This window comes from Plectropomus leopardus, chromosome 8, assembly GCF_026936395.1.
Source record: "Plectropomus leopardus strain MGB_pleo_1.0 chromosome 8, ASM2693639v1, whole genome shotgun sequence".
Classification (NCBI taxonomy): Eukaryota; Metazoa; Chordata; class Actinopteri; order Perciformes; family Serranidae; genus Plectropomus; species Plectropomus leopardus.
This window is the reverse complement of record NC_142183.1, coordinates 24373784-24394158: the sequence shown is the minus strand read 5'-3', so window position 1 is coordinate 24394158 and position 20375 is coordinate 24373784. Positions and strand designations below refer to the sequence as shown.

Sequence of the window (20375 nt, the reverse complement as noted above, 5' to 3'; positions counted from 1 at the left end):
CTAAAGGATATGCTGCAACTTCTACAGGTGCACCCTCTAGGGTATCCTGATTGTATGCACCACTGCTTCTAATATGCAAAACAAACAGAGGGGGGTGAAAAATGCTTGACACATCACCAGGAGAAAGCTGTCATCTATGGAGGACCTATTTTTTTGCCTCTGTAATTGTTGTGTATTTGATAATAAGTAACTTGAAACTTGAAGTGTGTACTAAATAATTCAAAGAAGTAAGTTCCAGGTGTGCTGAGTCTCCTATTTCCAGAGAAAGAGGAAAATGAGAAGAAAATATAGAGTATAAAAGTTCTGTAAATAACATTGTTATGAAAATTCATGCATTATGGATCATGCACATATATTGGGTGAGTTGCTAATTATAGCAAAAGTGTGTTTGGAGACAGAGCAAAATGCATTTTTTAGAAAACTATAATTCTGGGTCAGCAGATTTCTAAGTAGAACAACAACAACAAAACAGAAACTGGGAGCAGAACAAATAGCTGTATGCTGAATTCTGTCAATAGGAACTGAAAAAACAGAGCAAAGTTTACTCTCATTTACATGTTTGCAACATTTATGCCAATAAGTGTACTGCATTTGATGTTAGATAGCATTATCCTTATTATAACTTTCATATTTTCAGGTTTAATTGGGCAAGGATGACAATGCTTTTACTTGTAAGGCTTGACGGGAAATACAGTTAGCCCGGAGGCAGAGACTGCCAGTGATACAAGCTTTCAATACTTGCTCTAATGTGCTAACAAACAAGCTGGTGCTAATGTCTAAATGCCAGCTACTATTACCCACCAACTAGAAGAATGAATGCAATTTGCTACTTGCATTCCTATGGTTTTACACCTAATACTATCCACACAGTGTTCTTTTCTTCCAGTGCTCTTTGCTTGAACTTGTCAAGCTGCTACTTGATCTAGAACCTAAATCTTGTGGGTGGGGCAACAGACATTTCCTACAGTGATATTGCTCAAGAGCCAGATTGATAGGCATCCTGGCTCTTTAATGCTGGCACTGCAGGCTTGGCTCTACCCATTGGACAAAGTGGTAATGGGCATTAGAATTGCTAAATGGCACTTTGCACCAGTTTAAAGGAGAAGGATGTTTCAATAAGAAGACAATAAAAGGATTGCTTAACAGGATATCCTCCTGCAACAGCCGCTTCTCCTCAGTGTACCCTTAGCTACTTGCTCAGATTGTAATAAAAAGCTTATTTTTATTCATTTTAAACTGCAACATGTCATGAGGCTTTCGCACGCTTTTCACCAAACAATCAGCTCAGCTCATGGATGGGCCAACAGTGTGGGATGAAATTCAACCTCTCTTTAAAAACTATGTGCTACATAGAGGGGTTTTATTTTCTTAAAAGTAGTGGATCCAAAATCAACGAGACTGCACCTCACACTGAATCATAGCAGCCCTTCTCGTCAATATTTTATGACTTTGTGGAATTCAAGTTGCTCAGCTGAAAACTGAAATTCACAGAAACTGATATTTTTCCCCTACGAACCTCAGTGATTCATGTAACAGGAATAGAAGTAGGGGAATCATATTCTAAAATGAACACTGCCAAACTATTGTGGTTATTCAATACATTATGTTTATTATGTACAGCTTAAATAGTGCTACATTAACCACTGTATTTGATAACCAGTGCCAGAGCCGCATGAATTATACATAACAAAACACAAACACATGTAGAGAATGATATGTATATAACGAATCTTGTAAATTCATAGCGTCGATTATATGTCTTTAGAATATATGTTTACACAGAAACTCGTATAAGGTCTCTTATTGGCATTTAATTTAAGAGGTTAGATTCTGGGAATGTTGTGCAAGGCCTGAAAGGCGTCATACAAATTCAAGCCAAGGTCAAACTTTTAGTTGCAAACAAATATTTCACAATGAAGGATGGGCAAAAATTCTCCGCCTGATTAGCAATTTGGCATGCACCATAACCAAACGGCTTGGGAGTTGATAAAGCCAATTTCAGTCATAACATTTTGGCTGCACAGGTCAAACAGCGTGATGCATGTTCTACTGGACTAATAGTTTGCAGGGGGAGTCATACAACAATGGCTTGAATCAAGATGAGGATTGAAACATGTCAGACAGCAAAGATTTACTGCATTTTATTAACTAAAAGTCTGCTAGTTTTTACAGTCTAAGTAGCCGTTAAGCCCCACTTCTGTTTTTAGTAGAATGGATCATGAAAAATGAAACTCACAGGAATTATGTTATTGTACTTTGCCATCCAGTTTCTGAGTTGTATCCCTTTATGTAACTTATGTACATATATAGATCAATATCCAAAATAAAAATATCACACTATTAATGATGTCTGTGTGCAACACACCTTCCTGATGAATATGATGGACACTGTGCATATTACAAATACAAATAAAACAATTATGATCATTGTTCCAGCGTGAATTTTCTGCGCTTTTGAATGAAACAGACAATTCTCTGAAGGGTTTTTCAGATACTCTGTCATCACAATGTTTTCATCGCTTGTAAAGCATACCGTGTTGCTGACATCAGGCACTTTTATTTTCAGCTCATGTAGTTTTGTCAGCCATTTACTGTCACAGCAGTTAAAATAATTCCCACCAATATACATAACATTGAGGCTTACAGATAAAGCAAGAATCAAAGAATGGTTTAAAGATACAAAATGATTATTTCTTATGTCAATTTCTCTCAAAGGAGAGCAGCTCAGACTGCTGGGTATCATGTCTAGGTGGTTGTTGGACATGTTCAGCTCCGTTAACGCTGGCATACAGGGTAAAGACAGATCAGAGCTGCTCATGTTTATTTCACTCATGATCAAGGACTGAAGAGTTTTCTGCACACCTTCTAATGAGCCCTCTTGCATTCCCATATGTGAATTCCTTGCAAGGTTCAGAGAAACCAAAGAGGTTTTTTGAAATGTGTTTGGGTGAAGCATCTTGATGTTGTTTTCTTTAAGGTTGAGGTGTTTAAGTGTCTTTAACTGCCCAAAAACAGTACAGGATGTTTTGATTTGGTCCGTGGAGGCACATGGTTGCACAGAATTGTCTTGTAAATTTAATGTCTCTATTTGCGTGAGCGCATTGACAAATAATGGTGAAATGTATGCAAGTCCATTACTCTGCAGGTCGAGGTACTTTAAGGAGGGGAAGAAAAGCTGCCGATGGGATCCAGATTCATTTTTTCTTACATTCCAAGTGATGTTTTGCAAACAGTTGTAACTGAAATTCAGAGTTTCTAAAGATAAGAGATGACTTAGAGTCTCCAGTGGGAAAGACCTAAAGTGGTTATAGCTCAAGTCAATATAAATCAGTGGCATCAGCCTCCAGTTTGCATGTAGGTTATTTTTTCGAGCTGTTCTCTCACGCATCATCTCCCTATAAAGAGCATTGGCCTGTGATACCATAGTGGCCTCTGAATTTAAGGCACCGACCATATTATTCTGTAAATGAAGATACCTCAGACGGTTCATCTTTGGAACAATTGGAAAATAAATAAGTTTGTTGTGACTTAGATCAAGAATTTCAAGTCTGTACAAGTGGTCATCTTCACGTGTGACAAAGAACTCAACTGAATTTTGACTGAGATTCAGATATTTAACTTGATGTAATTTAAAATCGCAGATATGTGCGAGGTTGTTTTGGGCCAAGCTGAGCATCTCTAATTGGTCCAGTGGTTCAAATGTCCCCTTTTCTATCACTGATATCTGATTGTTATCGATAGTAATGGCCCTCAGACTTTTACTCTCTTTGAACAAGTTGGGTGAAAGTCTTGTCATTGCATTACCAGTCAACTTAAGTTGATCAAGAGAAGATTTTTTTCGAAGGTACACTTCCACTGCATCATCACTCAAGCCGTTCATTGATATGTCCAAACTCTTCAGCCCACTGATGGATTGGAGGGCTTTGCTGTTTCTGCCAAGGTTGTTGTTCAGTGCATTTCTGGACAAATTCAACTCCTCAAGTCGAGCCAGGTTTTCAAAAGCCCCTTCGGAGATGAGATCCAGCTGGTTGGAGCTCAGGTCCAGCTGTTCCAAGTATGGCAAAGCAAGTGTGTGCAACTGTCTGATGAAGTTATTGGACAGGTCTAGTCTTCGAAGCCTTACATCCAAATCCAGAGGGACAGAGTGGAGATTCTGGTTGTTCCAGGACTGCTCCTTGAAATGAAAGGAACATTAATCATAATAAAAGAGTAAAACATGGAAACCAAGGATAAAAACAAATCTTAAAAAAACCCAATATTACACATATCTTGGGCCTACCTTTGGCTCATCATATTTCAGTCCAGTCATGTAAAGGTCATGGCTGAGTGACCAGAGTAGTAGGAGATTAGAGAACATGTGTCTGACCATCCTCCCTCTGCGACTGCTTCTGCTGCCGATAAACTGTAACACTACTGCTGTCAGAGCTCATATACACACACACCCTCTTATAGCCATGCTTCATAAAAAAGGCAGAGAGAAAACAGCTGTGGACACCAGATAGGCACTGTGGATACTATATTTAGACTATAAAGGCTTGACCACTGATCTACCATTTTCTATTAAGAAAACATCCAAGGACTTTTTAGTTCAAATAAAAACAAGCTTTTAGACAAAGATGGACACATTTTTTTGTTTAATGTAACCAATTATGCAGATACATACACTAAAGAGTAGGTATGAAAAATACCAATAATATACCAATTGCTAAGTTATTTTACTAAGACTTGTTATCCCATTTACAACTTTAATTTTTAATCATGATATATAAAAGTATAAAAGTATTTACAGTGGTGGGGAGTTCATGTCAGCCAGGAAAACACCTCCTGAGCGATATAAAATTATACCTTTGTTTGTTCCTGACATAGTCTGAGGAAAACGGAAACCATTCTAAAATAGACGAGAGGAACAAATAAACAGACGGCATGGAGGTGGAGCTGGAGGGAAGCCCCCAGTGAGGTATAAAGAGACATGCTAAAATAGGCTGATGAAAGGCAGTGGTAGCACACATAAACACTGCTAGGGGACAGGGCCAGGTGGACTACCTGAAAGATACTGGTTTAAAGCTAGAGGATTTTTCAGTCCTCAGATAAACCTGACACATAAGATGGGCAGTTCATTTAAAAGGTTCATTATGTATTTTCTAGAGATTAATGACAGGTCCCCGAGAGTTTTTCTGCTGCTGTCACTCGGACCTTTATCAGCATCCCCTCACACGGCTCAGTGTCAGTTTCCAACATCCTGCAGCAACGAGCTGCATAGTTATCATTGTTGTGCTGTCTTGTTTCAGTTTAGCTGTATGACACCAAAAAAGGTCCACTCTGCGTCCATAGAGATGAGGGCTTGTGGCCTGTATGGTATCACCAATTCTAGCTCATCGTCCTGATGCAGCTGCACTACGCCTGTAACAGAGGATACATATTATACATAAAAGACGGCATCAGAGAAAATACATGATGGGCGAGAAAATAAAGGAAAAACTGACATAATGTCTCTTAGCGAGGCCAACTTCAATGCTCCTTGGCATAGACTCTGCGAGTCTCTAGAGCTCAACTGGAGGGATGAACGCCAGTCTTACAAAAGATTCAGTTTGTGTTCACAGAGAATGGTGAGAGAGACTACTTGGGATAAAGGCATAATGCAGCATTATGGGAAATGCGCAAAAATATAATTACTTGCCCAAAATTCGATTAGAAAATCAACAACCTACCATTCTCATGTATGCATGGTAAATAATAGGCTACCACCAGTAGCACCAGTTAGCTTAGCACAAAGAGTGGAAAATAAATATAAAATCCTTGTGTCAACACCACTAAAGCTCACAAAATTAACACATAATATCTCACTTATTATTGTGTGCAAAAACTGAAGTGTGAAATGCCAGAAGCAGTTCGGAAACCTCAGGATGGTGTTGAGATAAGAGATGGGCAAAATGAGTGAACAAATCTTTTTGAACAGCTCTTTTTATATTGTCTGGTATGTGCAAACAACATGAACACTAAAAGAAACAGTTCAGGTTAACCATGAAATTTGACCAGGAACTAATTTTTCCAACACCGCATGAATGCAGCACAAGTCTGTTGCAGTTGGTTTGAATTAGTTCATTTAGTAGAAGTTTACAGGGGCAAGCAGCAGTAGCTGTCCAGTTTGCATGCACTATTACAAATTGTTGTGAAGAAACTGACACTACATACTGCAAAAAGTATCAAATCTTGAAAGGGTCAATGGATTTTCAACTCAAATGAACCGATACTGTGAAACTTATTGGTCAGCTTATCACTCAATGAGACTCCAGGAAGTTCAAGTCACTACCTCAGGCCAAGAAATAGTCCTTACATAATACATAATTACCTGTACACAATGTGTCACTTTTACACTTGTGCGAAAAATAAAAAAAACAGGTATATTGGTGCTGGTAGCCAAATTATGTATATGCTTTGGAAAGAGCTGGACTTGCTAATCTGTGTGTTAATCTAATGGCCTGCTTTATATTTATTATGGACGCATGAGAGTGATCACCATTCTCATCTAACTCTTGGCAAGAAAGTGAACAAATGTATTTTCCAGAATGTTGAACTATTTCGTTAAGCAACCGTATCGGCCATCAGTATTGCTCACTGACCTGCAGTGTAACATGTATTGGCAGGATTTTCATCGGGCATCTCTTGTAGGCAACGCAAGAGCTCTGTTGACGTCGTCCCTGTTCTGGTGGAACACCAACTTCGAATGATATGACCCATAACCGTACTCGGGCTATTGAATAAAACCTGTGAACACAGCAGAACATTAGCGGAACAGTTGGAACAAATCAGATGTAATATCAATTTAGTTATGCTTGAATTACAGTGACACAATACTTGTCCAAACACCAAGTAATATCCATCCTCTTGGACAACAATTCTGTTTTCCCTTTGTGAAATTGTATTTCCTTGCTGCGCAGAAACAGTCCAAGGGATCACTGTTATATTTCCTACGGGAGACGGCAAGATACACTTACTCAAAATAATGGCATATGGCGCGCTGCTAAAGCCAAAGACTTGAATTTAGTTTTACCTCTTATGTCTGGCTGTTTGTTGGTGTTAGCGGTTAACTGCAGGAATGATGTTGGAGCTGGCAAGAGGAGAAAATAAACATAATACTTTAATTTCATTAAGTTAGCATACAGTGTTTATGGTCTCACTACCAGATTAAAGTGTGACTAATGGACACATTTTCAATTCTCAGCTGCGACGCACCTCTGTAGCTGCCCTGTTCCCGTTTTACTCTTCTAGAAGATATCTTCAGAGAACTCAGAGCTTTATGCAAAGTACTTAGCTTTATGTCCTATGAGAAAACAATGCATTAGGAGAAAATTTATTATTGAAGCGTTATCTGAATACTCACTAATGGCATAAATCTCAGTAGTACAATGTCCAAGATGACTCCATTCTTTATAATCAGTGACATACCTCTCTTGTTTTAGACATCTTGGCCGTTTTCCCATTGACTCCCTCAGAACATGGCTGATTTAATTGTAGAATTATGTCCCCTTGGAGTTTGCGAAAATCGCTTTCTAAAACACTGGCTCTGTGCACCAGGAACAGACTAAGACAAAACATAAATGCTGTGAGAGATAATAAAGCATTGTACAGCATTGTGAGACAAGCAAGTCAGACTCAATGTCCTCAAGTTACTCAAACGTTTGAGGTCACACATCAGTTAACCCCGGAAACCTAAAATGTTCAGTTTCAAAATTAGTTTCTAAATGAGGAACTATCTCCTCTCTGCCTCTCAACATGGAACTCATTTGTATTGTATGAAGATTAAAGCCAAATTTGCAGCGTTGTGAAACTTGCAGTCAAAGTAAAAAGCCACATTTTAATAAAGCCAAAGGCCTCACTCAGAGGAACATCATTTGTTCTTGTCAATACCCGTGCCAGTGGAGTCCGATATGAAAGCGAAGTTTTGACCTTTTAAATCAATACCATCCGCCGCACAAACACAAAAGACAGACAAATGCATTTAGACAGAAAATGAAACATTTTAATCCATCAATCAACTCCATTTACAAAAGTATATCCCTTTTTATATACAATATGTACAAAGACGTATAAACAACTATCATTTTTCCACATGGATTCATTCATACCGTAACTAAAACAATAGCACTGTAACAAAACATATCACTGATATTCTGCAGGGATGTTGTAGTGCAAATGTGTGCAAAATATATAGTGCTGTTGCTCTGTGACTACCTTATAACTCCAGTTTTAATGGATTTTTTTTTCTAGCTCCGCATAGATACCATTATACTTGCTTTGAACATGTATATTATCTTTTAATAATTTTTATAACCCAGGGGCATATGGACCTTTAAACCACTTACTATATAACAGCTAATATAATTAAATTAATTAAAATGGCCAAGTATACAATCTGCGAATAAAACATTTTTGATTAGCTAGTGTTTTTGGAGATACAAGATTATCATTCAACAGCACTTAAAATATGTAAATATTAAGTATATGTCAGCGCAGTGTCCTTCCTTGTTATAAAGAGAAATGCCGTCTGTGTTGACACAAAAATGGGGACTATAAATAGAAACTTTTGTTTGATGAGGCTCATTGAGGCTCATCCCTTTGCACAGAATCGTGTGTGGGAAGCGTAACAGTCAATATTGTCCTTTTTAATGCAGAGCTGTGAGAGTGATCAAAAGTCACCTGGGGCTTCCTCGACTTTAATAACCCGGAGGATTTAAATTTCCTCGGAACGGGGGCAAGACGGGGCATTTCACGTAGAGGGGCTGGTTGGTTGTGTAGTTATCAGTTCTGTCCAGCAGATGGAGCCTCTCCAAGTCTGACACTTCCCAGGAAGGTGGTGTGATTGGTCATGCTGATGAGTGTGTCCTCATACACTATGCGTATGGAGATCCTCTGGCCGGCACGGAGCAGGCTCACCCCAGCCGTGTAGCAGGTGTTGAACTTGCGCTGGCCCGTCTCGATGCTGCAGGTGCAGCGCAGGAATGGGTTGGAGTCCACCATCACCTCATAGCTGGCAATGTCGGTGAAGTTGAGGTAGTACACCTGGTGGAGACATAAAATTCACACAAGACTGAGAGGGGTAGTCAAAACAAATCCACATGATATTTAAGAGCTTATTTCAAGCTGGAGCAGCTGGAATATCAGAGTAGCAAACAAGGGTTTGAGTTATAGACATTTAGCCACGGGGAGAGGGGGAAAAAAATATGTCTCATAATAATATAACTCAAACATTTACAGATGAGCAAAGCGAGCAGGTTTTTAAGCTTAGCTACAGAGGAACTGCCAGTTCTTTTGACTCTGAACTGTGAATTTTAAGAGTTACGTCAAGGACCGTACTCACTTCTACCTGACTATATATGAAGTAGACACCATCCAGCAGCACCTCTAGCTCTCCAGAGCGAGAGTGCATTTTAAACACGCGGTGATGGATGGACACCATCTTCCAGTTCCTAAGGATGCCTTCAGACAGATCTAAACATGTCACAACAAACAAACAGAGAAGCAAACAGTCAACATAAACAGCTTTCAGCAGTGTTTAACCACAACCAGAGTTCTGCGCTGGCAGAAAATATAAACCTGCTAATGATGCTTACACACTCCTTTCAGACTGACAAAGTGAAGCAGGAAAACCTAAATCTACTAGTATGCGAGGCCTCTGCTCTGGAGTTAACACGGGTCTGACTTGTAACATAAGCCTTTAACTGTATACTAATCCTGTAATAGCTATAGGATTACTTCAGGGTTACTATAATCTTACATAATTGTATGGTAAATATTGGTGGCAACATTTAGCCATTTAAAGCATAAAATCTAACATTTATTCTATTGTAAGTCTGTAGAACAGTTGCAGACCCAGGTCTCTGGCATGTTTATTGTTTTGTGTCAAAGACTGTCGTGCAACTGCAGCTGAGAAAAGACAGACGACTCACCTTCTCTCACTTGGATGGTTGTCTCTTGCCCTTGCAAATGAACCACTGCAGGCTGCAAAACAAAAAAAGATCTCTGGTGACTAATGTGAATACACAGTAAAACAAGAGAACAGCTGTTTCATCTGGGATTTTGTGTGTGTGTGTGTGTGTGTGTGTGTGTGTGTGTGTGTGTGTGTGTGTGGGGTGAAATTTAATTTTCAATAGCTGACATACTCTACCTGGAATTCTTTTGTTTTCGTCTTGTCAGGAACCCCTGAAACAATAAGAGCGAGAGAGACATGATAAATTTCTGGCCTTCAACACTGCTGGGGGAACAAAGAGATGATGATTAAAAGAAAACAAACACTGAAATAGTTTAAAGAACGATCACCGCTCTCCCACACTATGTTTGACATCCTGCATCAAAAAACTCTCACTGTGAAGGCAATGAGTTCATCGATTTTGACAACTTGAGCCCCCTTCTAGTGTGGGAACGGGTCCGCATGCAGGAAAATACTGTAATCTAAGAAGAAATCTTTCAACTCTTGGGTGTTTTCAGCTCTTCTGGCTCGTGTCCTTGGCTATCTCAGCGCGTTATCGCGTCATTTCTATTTTAAGTTGTAATACCTGCTGGACCTTGCGTGCCCGGAGGTCCCTGCGGCCCAGGGGGTCCAGGCGGTCCTGCGGGCCCTACAGCGTTGCTTCCTGGAATACCGGGGATTCCAGGGATGCCCGGTGGCCCCTGTGGGCCCGGGGGACCGGGGGGACCAGGGGGGCCCGGCACAGACCTCTTTTTCCCTGTGAAACGAGACAGCAAAATGGTTGGAAAACTAAAAAATCTGAGTTAATAATTTTATTTATATAGCCTGAAATCACAAATATGCCTCCCAGGGTGTTACAGTCTGTACATCTTACTGTAAATTCTGATATAAAGGAAGAGGACCGGCAAGAATAATGCGCCTGACGGATAGAATCAAACACTTAACGACCATAAGCCAACACAGTTATTGGATTTTGGATGACTTCTCACAGATACTTTCGGAAAGTAGGCAGCAGGTAGCAGTCTAATCAATGACTAAGATCACTGAAATTTAGGTTAAATTATGTATTACCTTTTTTCTTCTCTTTCCTTCTTTCCCTTCCAGTCGATTCTGTAAGAAACAAAAACAGCGTGATTAAGCTTGAAATGGTCTCCCGAACAATTATCATCTCGGATAACATCTCGAGTATCCCTCTCATTCCGTGTAGGTATCCCAAATGGGCTAAAATAACAGATTCAGATGTTTCGGCACTGAACACTGGAGTGGAGGTATGTCAGTCTGTGGTATCTTCTAGTGTAGTAATTTGTAAGTGTGGTTTCACCTCCTCTGTATGAACAAGTGCCTTAAGCATTCACAGGCAGTGGAACTGGAGAAGATCATTAGAGAGATACTTTATCCTGCCAAAATCCTTTTCTTTGAATTAAGCCCAGATGGAGAATGCAGATGAAAGTGTGTGTACATGTGTGTGTCTCCCCTTTACAACCGTGTGTGTGTGTGTGTGTGTGTGTGTGTGCATGGATGTTGGTGAGGCATCTATGTCAGTGCTTGAAAGACAAAATGCACTAAGTGTATATGCGTGCATGTATGTGTGTGTGTGTGTGTGTGTGTGTGTGTGTGTGTGTGTGTGTGTGTGTGTGTGTGAGAGAGAGTGCAGCTGAAGAATCCTTTTCAAAAAGCCGTCTCGCTGCTCTTGTGTTTACCATGTCATTACAACTACAAAGGCCATTTAACCTTAAAACCTCACAGTTTGAGTCCCCCTCAAACATATGGCCAGTGTTTCTCCTCTGGCTAAATGACTGGATGCATCCGCATAGATTTCTCTTAACGAGCAGCCCTATCTGGAATCTGGTGCCCGTTAGGAGTGCCCAGAACGCACACATACGCACACATGTGCAAACACAGGACACACACACACACACACACACACACACACACAAAAACACACATCTAAGGCTGAGATTACAAAAGCCTTTGTCTGTGCGCTGAGAGCAGAGGAGAGACCTGGGAATGATTAGTGTTTAGAGGCTCGGGACTTAACTGATTTATGTAGAAAGTCTCAAAGGTGAGTTTTTTCTTCTAATTTAAACACAATCACTAAACTTCCCCCCAAGTATTCAGTGTCACGCCACAGACATTGGAATGCCTTGTGATCATGCTGCACTTGTTGCACTCAGACATGAAACTTCAAAGGCTTGGCGTTTTTTATTTGCATAGCTAGCATTCTAAACAAAAACTACAAAAGCTAATTCAGACATATTGGCCATATGGTTCTCTGTGGAGCTATTGATTACGATAAATCAATTTGGTGGAATTAATGAAAGCCATCAAAGTCTCAAATGATAACCTCTCGTGGAAAAGGCCACCTGGTTCTTTAAAACGTGTACTACAGAGTGATTTTGGTCTTTATTTTATGATGGCTCTGACCTGACCGATTGCACCGTTGGATTCCAAAAAGCTCCTTATTTGACAGATAGAAAAGATATTTTCGGGGACTTGATATTATTCTGAGACAGGGGAAATCAACGCGGGCTTTGCTTGCCTGTTTCAAATTGGTGAAACCCTCCCAAACTCCTTGTTGTCCTTGTTTGCTATCCAAGTAATAATCAGTCCCATTCCGTTTAATCTCTTGCTCTATAAACTCTGCAACATTATGCGGTGGAGCTGCTTTGTTAAGTAAGCACAAAGCAGTAAAAAATCAATTCCGCAAAAAGTGAGAACCCATTAACAAACGATTTTGAAAATTTAAGAGCTTTAAAATCCACCGAAAGCCTGTTATTTACACTGTACTGAATCCCCTCAAACAAGAGTTACAGAAACCATTGCTCAACAGATGACAGGGCCTTTGCCAACGCAACGTCCAGAAAATAGACTGATGCAGGTGCACCAGAGAGCAAGAGTACGTGCTCTTTTTTTGTCATGAGGGGCACTGAATTGGGAGCTTGAGCCTGACAGATATAGGAGGGTGAAGTAGAAGACGATAAAGCTAAAAGTCTAACTCAGATCACAGTACAAGTAAGACACAGCATTGGTAAATGATAATAAATTTACACGTACCTGTTTCTGGCTGCTTGCCGGGACTTCTTTTCGCTCGCTGAGTTATGCCCCTGTTATCCTCTGTGGCATGGAATTCGCTTTTTCTGTGCAGTAATTTCTCCTGGTGAAAAACAAACAGAAAGCATTAATTAGTGAGGAATAATTCATATAGCTGAACATTTCAAGAGGGCCACTTGCTTTAAACACAGAGACGCTCTTCAGAATATGAAAACCAGCCAAGACCACCTCGTATTAATTCCGTAAAGCGAACAAAAGGCAGGAGCGATACAACTTTTTTGAGAACGAAACCCACGTTACAAGTGGCCTTTTCTATTCTTGGGGTATAATGTTTGCACAGAGACAACTCGGGGCATTTGAAAAGATGTGAGACACTGTCAGCCAGCACATTCATTTACGGCCAAGTTATTGTCTGTCCCATTGGGGCTGTAAACCATACTGTAACCCAAGTCACTTTTGTCTGTGTTTCTGCCGTTTGAGACAGTCACCTGGACACGGCTGCTCCAAAATTCACCTTTTTATACAAAAGGAGGACATGAATTGCGGTTAATCTGAGAGCAATACCCATTCATATGGCACCTGGTCTCAGCCCTATTCAGAGGTAGCATGAATAAGCGAAAACGGAGTCAAAGAAAAGGATCTGATGTAGCTGGTCTGAGCTCATCCCCCCAAAACAGGAAAAGCTATGGTGGGGTGTTCCCATGGGCGAGTGAGTGGCGGGGCAAACCGCATGCCTGTGTTCTTATGTGACTGGTTCTGGTCGACCTACATTCACATGAACTCTGTAGGACGTGCTGACCTGGCTGTGGCACGCTCGAGACATGACCGGCTCCGACAACAAAAAAATGTTCCGTGCTAAGGATTCAAGACTTTCAAAAAACGGGGATCGTTTCAAAGTCACTTTCTGTTAGAACAGCCAGTTTGTGATCACATCTTTGGAGGGTTCCCAGAACCCGATAGACAAAGAAACTCGGCACTGGGAGCACAACAAGACCACCCAAAGCCTTCTTTTCATCGAGCCTTGCAATATATATCGCTTTCGGTCACACTTTGGAGTGTCAGCATAAATAACTGTAAGAGTGCGAGGCATGAAGGCGTTCGATGGCCAAGGACAGACGACCTGACAATGTATATTTGTGCCGGACATCTGCTTGGAGTTTGGATAACTGACATCTCCGTAGCAGTGACATGTGCAGCCCGATAGCATGGATCAAAAGATAATAAATAATGATGTATCATTTATTCTCACTGCTGGGAATGAATCATACAAGCTTACTGACAGGCACTTTGACCCCTCTTTTTCCGTGGGGGCCGATCCCAGTTGGGTACAAGATGACATACTCCATGTTTCCAGCTGTGACGCTCAAGTAAACATAGTTGTTAAACCCCAACGGCGAGAAATCTCCTTCTCTGGAAAGCAGCGTGAACTCCCAGTGCCTCTTTGTGTGGTTTTTCAAGCAGAGCCACTGAAAGACCGTAAGAAGACAGACAAGAAAAGTTATGTTTCGAGTTTCTTCTATACCTCGTCTCAGATGTGGGAACCCCCCCTCCTGTGGTGAGAGATGAGCTGTATCATGTCAAACACCACCCACTGGCTGTGTTGGGCAAACTCAGAGCAGTTAAAGTCTACATCCCTGACCAGCTGCCAGCCATGTCTGACCTTATAAGCACGGGAATTCCAGCCTGATGGAGGAGTATGTGTTGGACTGGTTCGTCGACACACAGACCTCCAGATGTTCCCGCGAGCAGCGACGTTTGCTGTTCATTTGGCGTGCAGGTGTCTCCACATCTCCTCTCCAGCTGTTGGCATATAGGGGGCTTTTACCTCTCAAAGGATTCTGGGTGTATGTTCAGGCATATGGCGTTACACTTTCGTCTGTTCTGACAGCCAAACATGATTCAACAGCCAATTCCTGGCCCGAGATTAAGCTCCAGCACAAAAAACAAACAAGCAATCTGCTAGGCTACTACCAAAAACTGGTGCGTCTGGTGCTGCAGATGAAGGCAACAAAGTGATTGAAAAAAGCTGATCTGCTATACGATGATGAGAAATGGTTTTGCGCCGTTGTTTGCTTCATTTCACTTCATTACAACATTTACAGCCTTCATACCCTTCAAAGGCACGCAGAGTTACAGTAAATCAGGATGACAACGTGTTGGTATGTATGCCAAGTGCCAACTATTGAGTAAACCATTCCTTTTCAGCGCGAGGGAAAAAATGCTATTAATTAGAGGGCTTTCAAATCTTCAAAGCGTGGGGGGTGCTGTTGCGCGCAGAAGACGCGATTCCCCGTTGCTCCGTGAGGATATGACTAAAATTCAGTCACCCCAGGGATGTGTAATTTAGTGATCACAAGACTTCTTTTGGCCCTATTAACACTTACTATTACAACAGCTTGAATCACTACTCGTTTCTGCACTGAGACCACAGAAATTGTCCGACATTTGTAACTTTTAAAGCGATTTGTGAAAATAAAAGGCTACAGCTCGAGTGTTCTTTGGCCCAATACTGATTTCCTGACATTGTGGTTGCAGTAACACCTTTCAATCTCAGACCAGCAGTGAAAATTAGTCACTAAATTGTGGTTGAGAAAGTAAAGTTACAAAGTTGAGGAGGCTGGTGGCTGTGGGTGCCACATGGGTGCTCATGTTTGTTGCATTACGGCCCTGGATGCACTGTATTTTGTTCTTATCTTTATATGCATGTAATGAGAGGTATGACAATAAAAGCCTTTTATTACCATTTATTATAATCACTGTGGTACAGGCATTACTAACTTTAATAGCATGCTGATAACTGGGACTATGACAGCATGTTTTCTTTTTTAATATCCCACAAAAGGAGCGACCTGACCTCCGCCAATATCAGACACTGCTCTTTGGAAGGCCATGTGTTTTAAACCATAACTCTGGTAATTTAATAACAGCATCCATAGATTGTCATCTAAAAAAGCTGTGGAGCTTAACCTAGGGGAAATGTTGCCTGTCAACAGCCAATCACATTTTAGATCGTTGCAACACTGCTGGCAAAGCGACTTCTTGCTGAAATGCTGTGAATGCTTGGAGAATTTATTATTTTGGTAGATGTTTGTGACTCTGGACTTAATCTTTACTGGGCGTCTACGCCATGTGTCTGTCAAGGCAATTCAGTCTTCTATGGAAAAGTCTGCAGCCTCATATCTCTGATGTTTCCACCTCCTCTGCCTCATGCTTTCATGACACTTGTGTCCATACTGATTGATTCCTGATATGGAGGCAAGCTCCATGTGTACATCTGATACCGCTGTTTTAACTAATCACGCACTGGTCACAATTAAAGGAGATGTGGGTGACAGCCCACCCCGGCGCCCCAGAGCTTGTATGCTGCTGAGGACTTTGTGTCCCATCAAACTGACTTTTTTAATAGCCGTTAACTAGACTCCAGATGTTTCAGCATCTGTTCTCTGGGAGACTTTGAAGGCATACATCAGAGGAGAAAATTATTTCATATAATGGTTATAAGAAAAATGTTACACTGAAGAATAAAACGCTATCTGAGCGATCACATTAAATATCCTGCAGGTTGCCTTTTATGATGTGTCACTCACTGAGGGCAGGTGAACGAGGGTCAGGCTCACTGTGGGTGACACTTGCTCTTATTGAGTAAAGCCCTGCATCACACTCCTAAGAGCTGCGCACACCTGGGAGGGGCTTTTTACTGTTGGGAACTGCGCAGATCTGCTGGACAGCTGGGGTTTACTGCCTTGCTCAAGGGCATACCAACTGTGACTATTGGGAGGAAGGCTGTTTGTTCACTCCCCAGGCCTGGATCATAAATGACCAGATCATCTGCTCTCATTAAGAAGCAACAAGTTGTGTCTAAAAAAAAAGTGTGAGATGTTAAGTAGTATGTTATCGTTACATGCAAAATTGTTTCTATTGTTTACTTTTTTCTGCTTTTATTGTATATTTTACAGTTTGTATTAATACAAAAAAATGTTCTGTAGAAGTTCTGTAACTCTTCAGGGAATCTGTATCTCTCCGCACATACATCTAAAGAAACAAATAATAATATTATTATTTTATAGACATCCTAGCAGACAGAAATGGGCTGAAATTGTGTTATATTTGATTTGACAGCATTTGCTGTTCTGCTTTCTTTGCCTCGCATCACCCTGCAACATGAGTAACACGCAGTCCCTCCTCTCCTCACAGACAGATTCTGATCGGACTCATGTAGTATTACAGCTCATATAGCCTAGATCCTTATCTGGGGGTTATAACATTAACACTTTCTTCATATCAGTTATAACATTTTCAGCACAAAATTCCTTCAGAGGTCCACTTGACCTTTTTATGGTGAAAGACTAACACATTTGACAAGTGGTGGCTGTTAAGAAGATGACACACAGGATAAAAATGCATTCATGTGTCCAAACTTAAAACCGGATAAAAAACAAAATTCAATATCACTAGATTCAAAATAAATCTGCTGCCAGAGTAAACACAGGATGTGGTTTTCTTTTCATAATCAAACTGAAGTATTAAAGCACCCAATACATAAAAAAACACCTACACTTCTTTCCACAAGCACTTAGAAAAAATATTTACATCTTATAACTTATGTCAATATCAATTTCCAATTTTTCTAGTTAAAAAAATGTTTATCCTGCTGAGAGCCATGATAGCAACTGAGAAAAATGTTCTCTTTCTACTCTGTTTGACCTAAAAGAATTTTGCCAAATGATTAATGTTCAAAGCTGACCAGCTCAGTTAAAAAATATCTGACACACACTAAATTTGGTGTGCAAAGCTGTCATTACACGAAGCCGCTTGCCTTTTTCAAACCCGACCACAACGCAGACTGAGTCCATCCGAACTGAGGTTGCACACTGATACTATGTGATGACAAAGCCTCGCACTTCATCTCTTCAGTATCAGATGTGTGGTGCGTTTGTTTGTTCCCCTAACTGGTTGTTTTCGCTTTTGTTTTCCATGAAGACTTTCCACGTTCGGGTACACTTATCTGTATACCTGCACATCACATCAAATCGCACTGATGCTGCTGAAGTGCCCTTTGATGAAGACTTGTGTGAAAAATCCAATAAACAATTTTTAGCTCTTCAGAGGAAATTCTTCAAAGGGGAAATGCCTGGAAAGCTAACAAGTGCGGCCGCCGCGTCCAAATGCCACATGCTCCTGTTTCTCCAACTATGTAAACTGTGGGATGTGTAATCAGAGTTGTTTAATGCAGACATCTGGCAAGGACAGCATCACAGCGCTGTTAAATATTTACAGCTGGGCCACAGTCTTTCACCTCATGAAGCGTCACCATCTGGGTTGAATACCAGGCCCATCTCACTGAGCTTTAACCGGGAAAACCAAACTAAAATAAGCTTAGCAGAGGACACACTGACGACTAAATGAATAGGCTGGGCTTCCCACTTGTGAGAGTAAAATGTTTCAGGGCAAACACCAATACCAGCAATTGATCTCTGTGATCTTTCCTGCAGAGACGCGAATGCCTCCATCCTCTGGGTGACTATTAAGTTGACAGTTTTGCTCAACTATCAGCCAAAGCCCCACATGGCGGATTATTTTCCCTGCAAAAGAGGTAACACACCCGGTGACATGTAAGCTAATTGAGCAAAGTTGAGACCTATGGTCCCTTTGTACTGATGAAATTAGTGAGTGTGTGGTGGTGATGGAGTGGAGGGGGGCGGCTGTTGCCAAAGCCACAGACAACACAATGAACATTCAATCAGACCGCTGCCAGAAAAGAAAACACATGTGAGACGAGGCTGGCTCGGCTCCAAGTACCAACTGCCCCATCTAAGTCCTGATGAATTTACATCAGCCCTTGGGCTTTGCACCTGCTGGTGATCCAGTTAATTTTCCGTCCACCTGCTCCAGCACATTGACTGACCCGTCTCTGGGAATCCAGCTGGGCAGGATGCCTAAGTTTTGAGCATCAACCTCTGTCTGTTTAGGGGGGGGAGCTCTGGAAACAAGACAAATTGGGTTACATGTGGTTTGATTAAGGACAAAATAAAGCAATTTCTAAATAAGTATCTGTTGGATTTTTAAGGTTTTATGAAGTCAGAAAGTGCACCATACCTCCCTAACTTTCTTGATATGCCTCACATGATGTGTTTTACCTGAACAGGAGACTTTGGCCAGGTGACAGATTTTATAGCTCATACCTTTGTGCATCTTTGTCCAAGAGGCTGAATCACGCAGACGGGAGCGCTGATTCAAAACATATTTGTGTGGAAACTGAGCTGGCAAAACTTCGTGACAGGCTACTGTAAAATAAGTTGCCCAGAAACATGCCATAACAGAGCACAGACACAAAACCTGATACCGTGATCCGGGAACAAGAGCACTCAACGGAGGTGAATGAACACGAACAGCCTCCGCGTGAGGAATGAAAACAATGTGCATGAGCTGCTCTTCATTTGTGTGTGTGTGTGGTTTTTTTTTTAACTCTCTTTTTTAAAACGTACTTTTACCTCATGAGCCTCTGTAGAGCGGCTGCTGCCGGAGTCCAGTCGCGGGTGTCCGGGTGAAAGCACTGCCGCCGGGTCAGCCAGGTCACTACTCCCCGCAAGTGTCAACATTGAGTCCCGCTTCTGGTGGATAATTTCCCTTTTGACTTCGGACCGCAGGTCCAAATAGCAGACGAGGGTGACAGCGTGTAGAGACAGCGACAGCAGGAATAATCCCAGGAAGACAACACTGCTGCTCCGACTCCTGCACTTCTTGTTGCACGTGCAGGGAGCTGCTCTGGGCATCACTTTGTCCGGGAAATCCTCCGCGGATGAACCATCGCATGCCATTATCGGACAAAGCGCGAGGCAGATGCTCTTTATCTCGGCATAATCGGGCTCGTTTGTCTCGCGCGGGCCGCGGCTATTCATTAACGTGGAGACTCATAGGTGCAGCTGCAGCAGCAGGTCGGTGCAAACTTCTTCGAGTATCTGTAGTAACAATGGAGACCCGCCCACCTCGCTTGTGATTGGCCGAGGACAATTACGAACCCTGACAATCCGGGCCAGAGGTTGGGGGCTGGATGCACCAGGTGCAGTAATTGAGCGACACCCAATGGGCAAAGTGGGCAGCTGCAGCGGCTGTGAGATGATGATAATGTCACGATGGTGTGAGAATATCCCCCTCTTTATTTGTGCTGTGTGATTATAACGCAGCAGCATACCTAAGAGGCAGGAAAACACATTTCCTGGCCCTCTCCAGTGATTAATTTTCTGCTGATGTGAGCATGAATGGGAAGGGGTGGTCACTTACTGTAATGTATATTGTTTACGCATGTGCTGTACGTGTTTTAGGCTCTGGACATGCAATTTTTCATGGGTGTACTCTG

At 41.6% G+C, this 20375-nt stretch overlaps 3 protein-coding genes across 7 annotated transcripts; all 3 read right to left on the bottom strand.

Moving 5' to 3' along the window:
* Positions 1 to 2126: 2126 nt before the first annotated feature.
* LOC121947651 (transforming growth factor beta activator LRRC32-like) lies at positions 2127 to 4475 on the bottom strand. The gene is made up of 2 exons (XM_042492718.2): positions 4280 to 4475; positions 2127 to 4174 (listed from the first exon to the last, which is right to left on the bottom strand). Exons 1-2 carry the CDS (start codon positions 4367 to 4369, stop codon positions 2333 to 2335), a joined length of 1932 nt encoding a protein of 643 aa, XP_042348652.1. The 5' UTR covers positions 4370 to 4475; the 3' UTR covers positions 2127 to 2332.
* A 141-nt stretch (positions 4476 to 4616) lies between these two features.
* On the bottom strand, positions 4617 to 7718 carry LOC121947652 (tumor necrosis factor ligand superfamily member 13B-like). Of its 3 annotated transcripts, none has more exons than XM_042492721.2 (6): positions 7447 to 7718; positions 7234 to 7321; positions 7052 to 7108; positions 6868 to 6968; positions 6621 to 6765; positions 4617 to 5400 (listed from the first exon to the last, which is right to left on the bottom strand). In XM_042492721.2, the coding sequence occupies exons 1-6, from the start codon at positions 7630 to 7632 to the stop codon at positions 5285 to 5287; spliced, it is 693 nt and encodes a 230-aa protein (XP_042348655.1). In that variant the 5' UTR covers positions 7633 to 7718; the 3' UTR covers positions 4617 to 5284. The 3 variants fall into 3 exon arrangements, with proteins under 3 accessions (XP_042348655.1, XP_042348654.1, XP_042348653.1); XM_042492720.2 differs by having other exon boundaries at positions 6856 to 6968; positions 7447 to 7715; XM_042492719.2 differs by having other exon boundaries at positions 6621 to 6968; positions 7447 to 7717.
* A 280-nt stretch (positions 7719 to 7998) lies between these two features.
* eda (ectodysplasin A) lies at positions 7999 to 20021 on the bottom strand. 3 transcript variants are annotated; one of them, XM_042493373.2, is made up of 8 exons: positions 19504 to 20021; positions 13022 to 13121; positions 11039 to 11077; positions 10554 to 10724; positions 10166 to 10200; positions 9948 to 9999; positions 9359 to 9489; positions 7999 to 9060 (listed from the first exon to the last, which is right to left on the bottom strand). In XM_042493373.2, exons 1-8 carry the CDS (start codon positions 19915 to 19917, stop codon positions 8800 to 8802), a joined length of 1203 nt encoding a protein of 400 aa, XP_042349307.1. In that variant the 5' UTR covers positions 19918 to 20021; the 3' UTR covers positions 7999 to 8799. The 3 variants fall into 3 exon arrangements, with proteins under 3 accessions (XP_042349307.1, XP_042349310.1, XP_042349309.1); XM_042493376.2 differs by having other exon boundaries at positions 9365 to 9489; XM_042493375.2 differs by having other exon boundaries at positions 19510 to 20019.
* Positions 20022 to 20375: the final 354 nt, after the last annotated feature.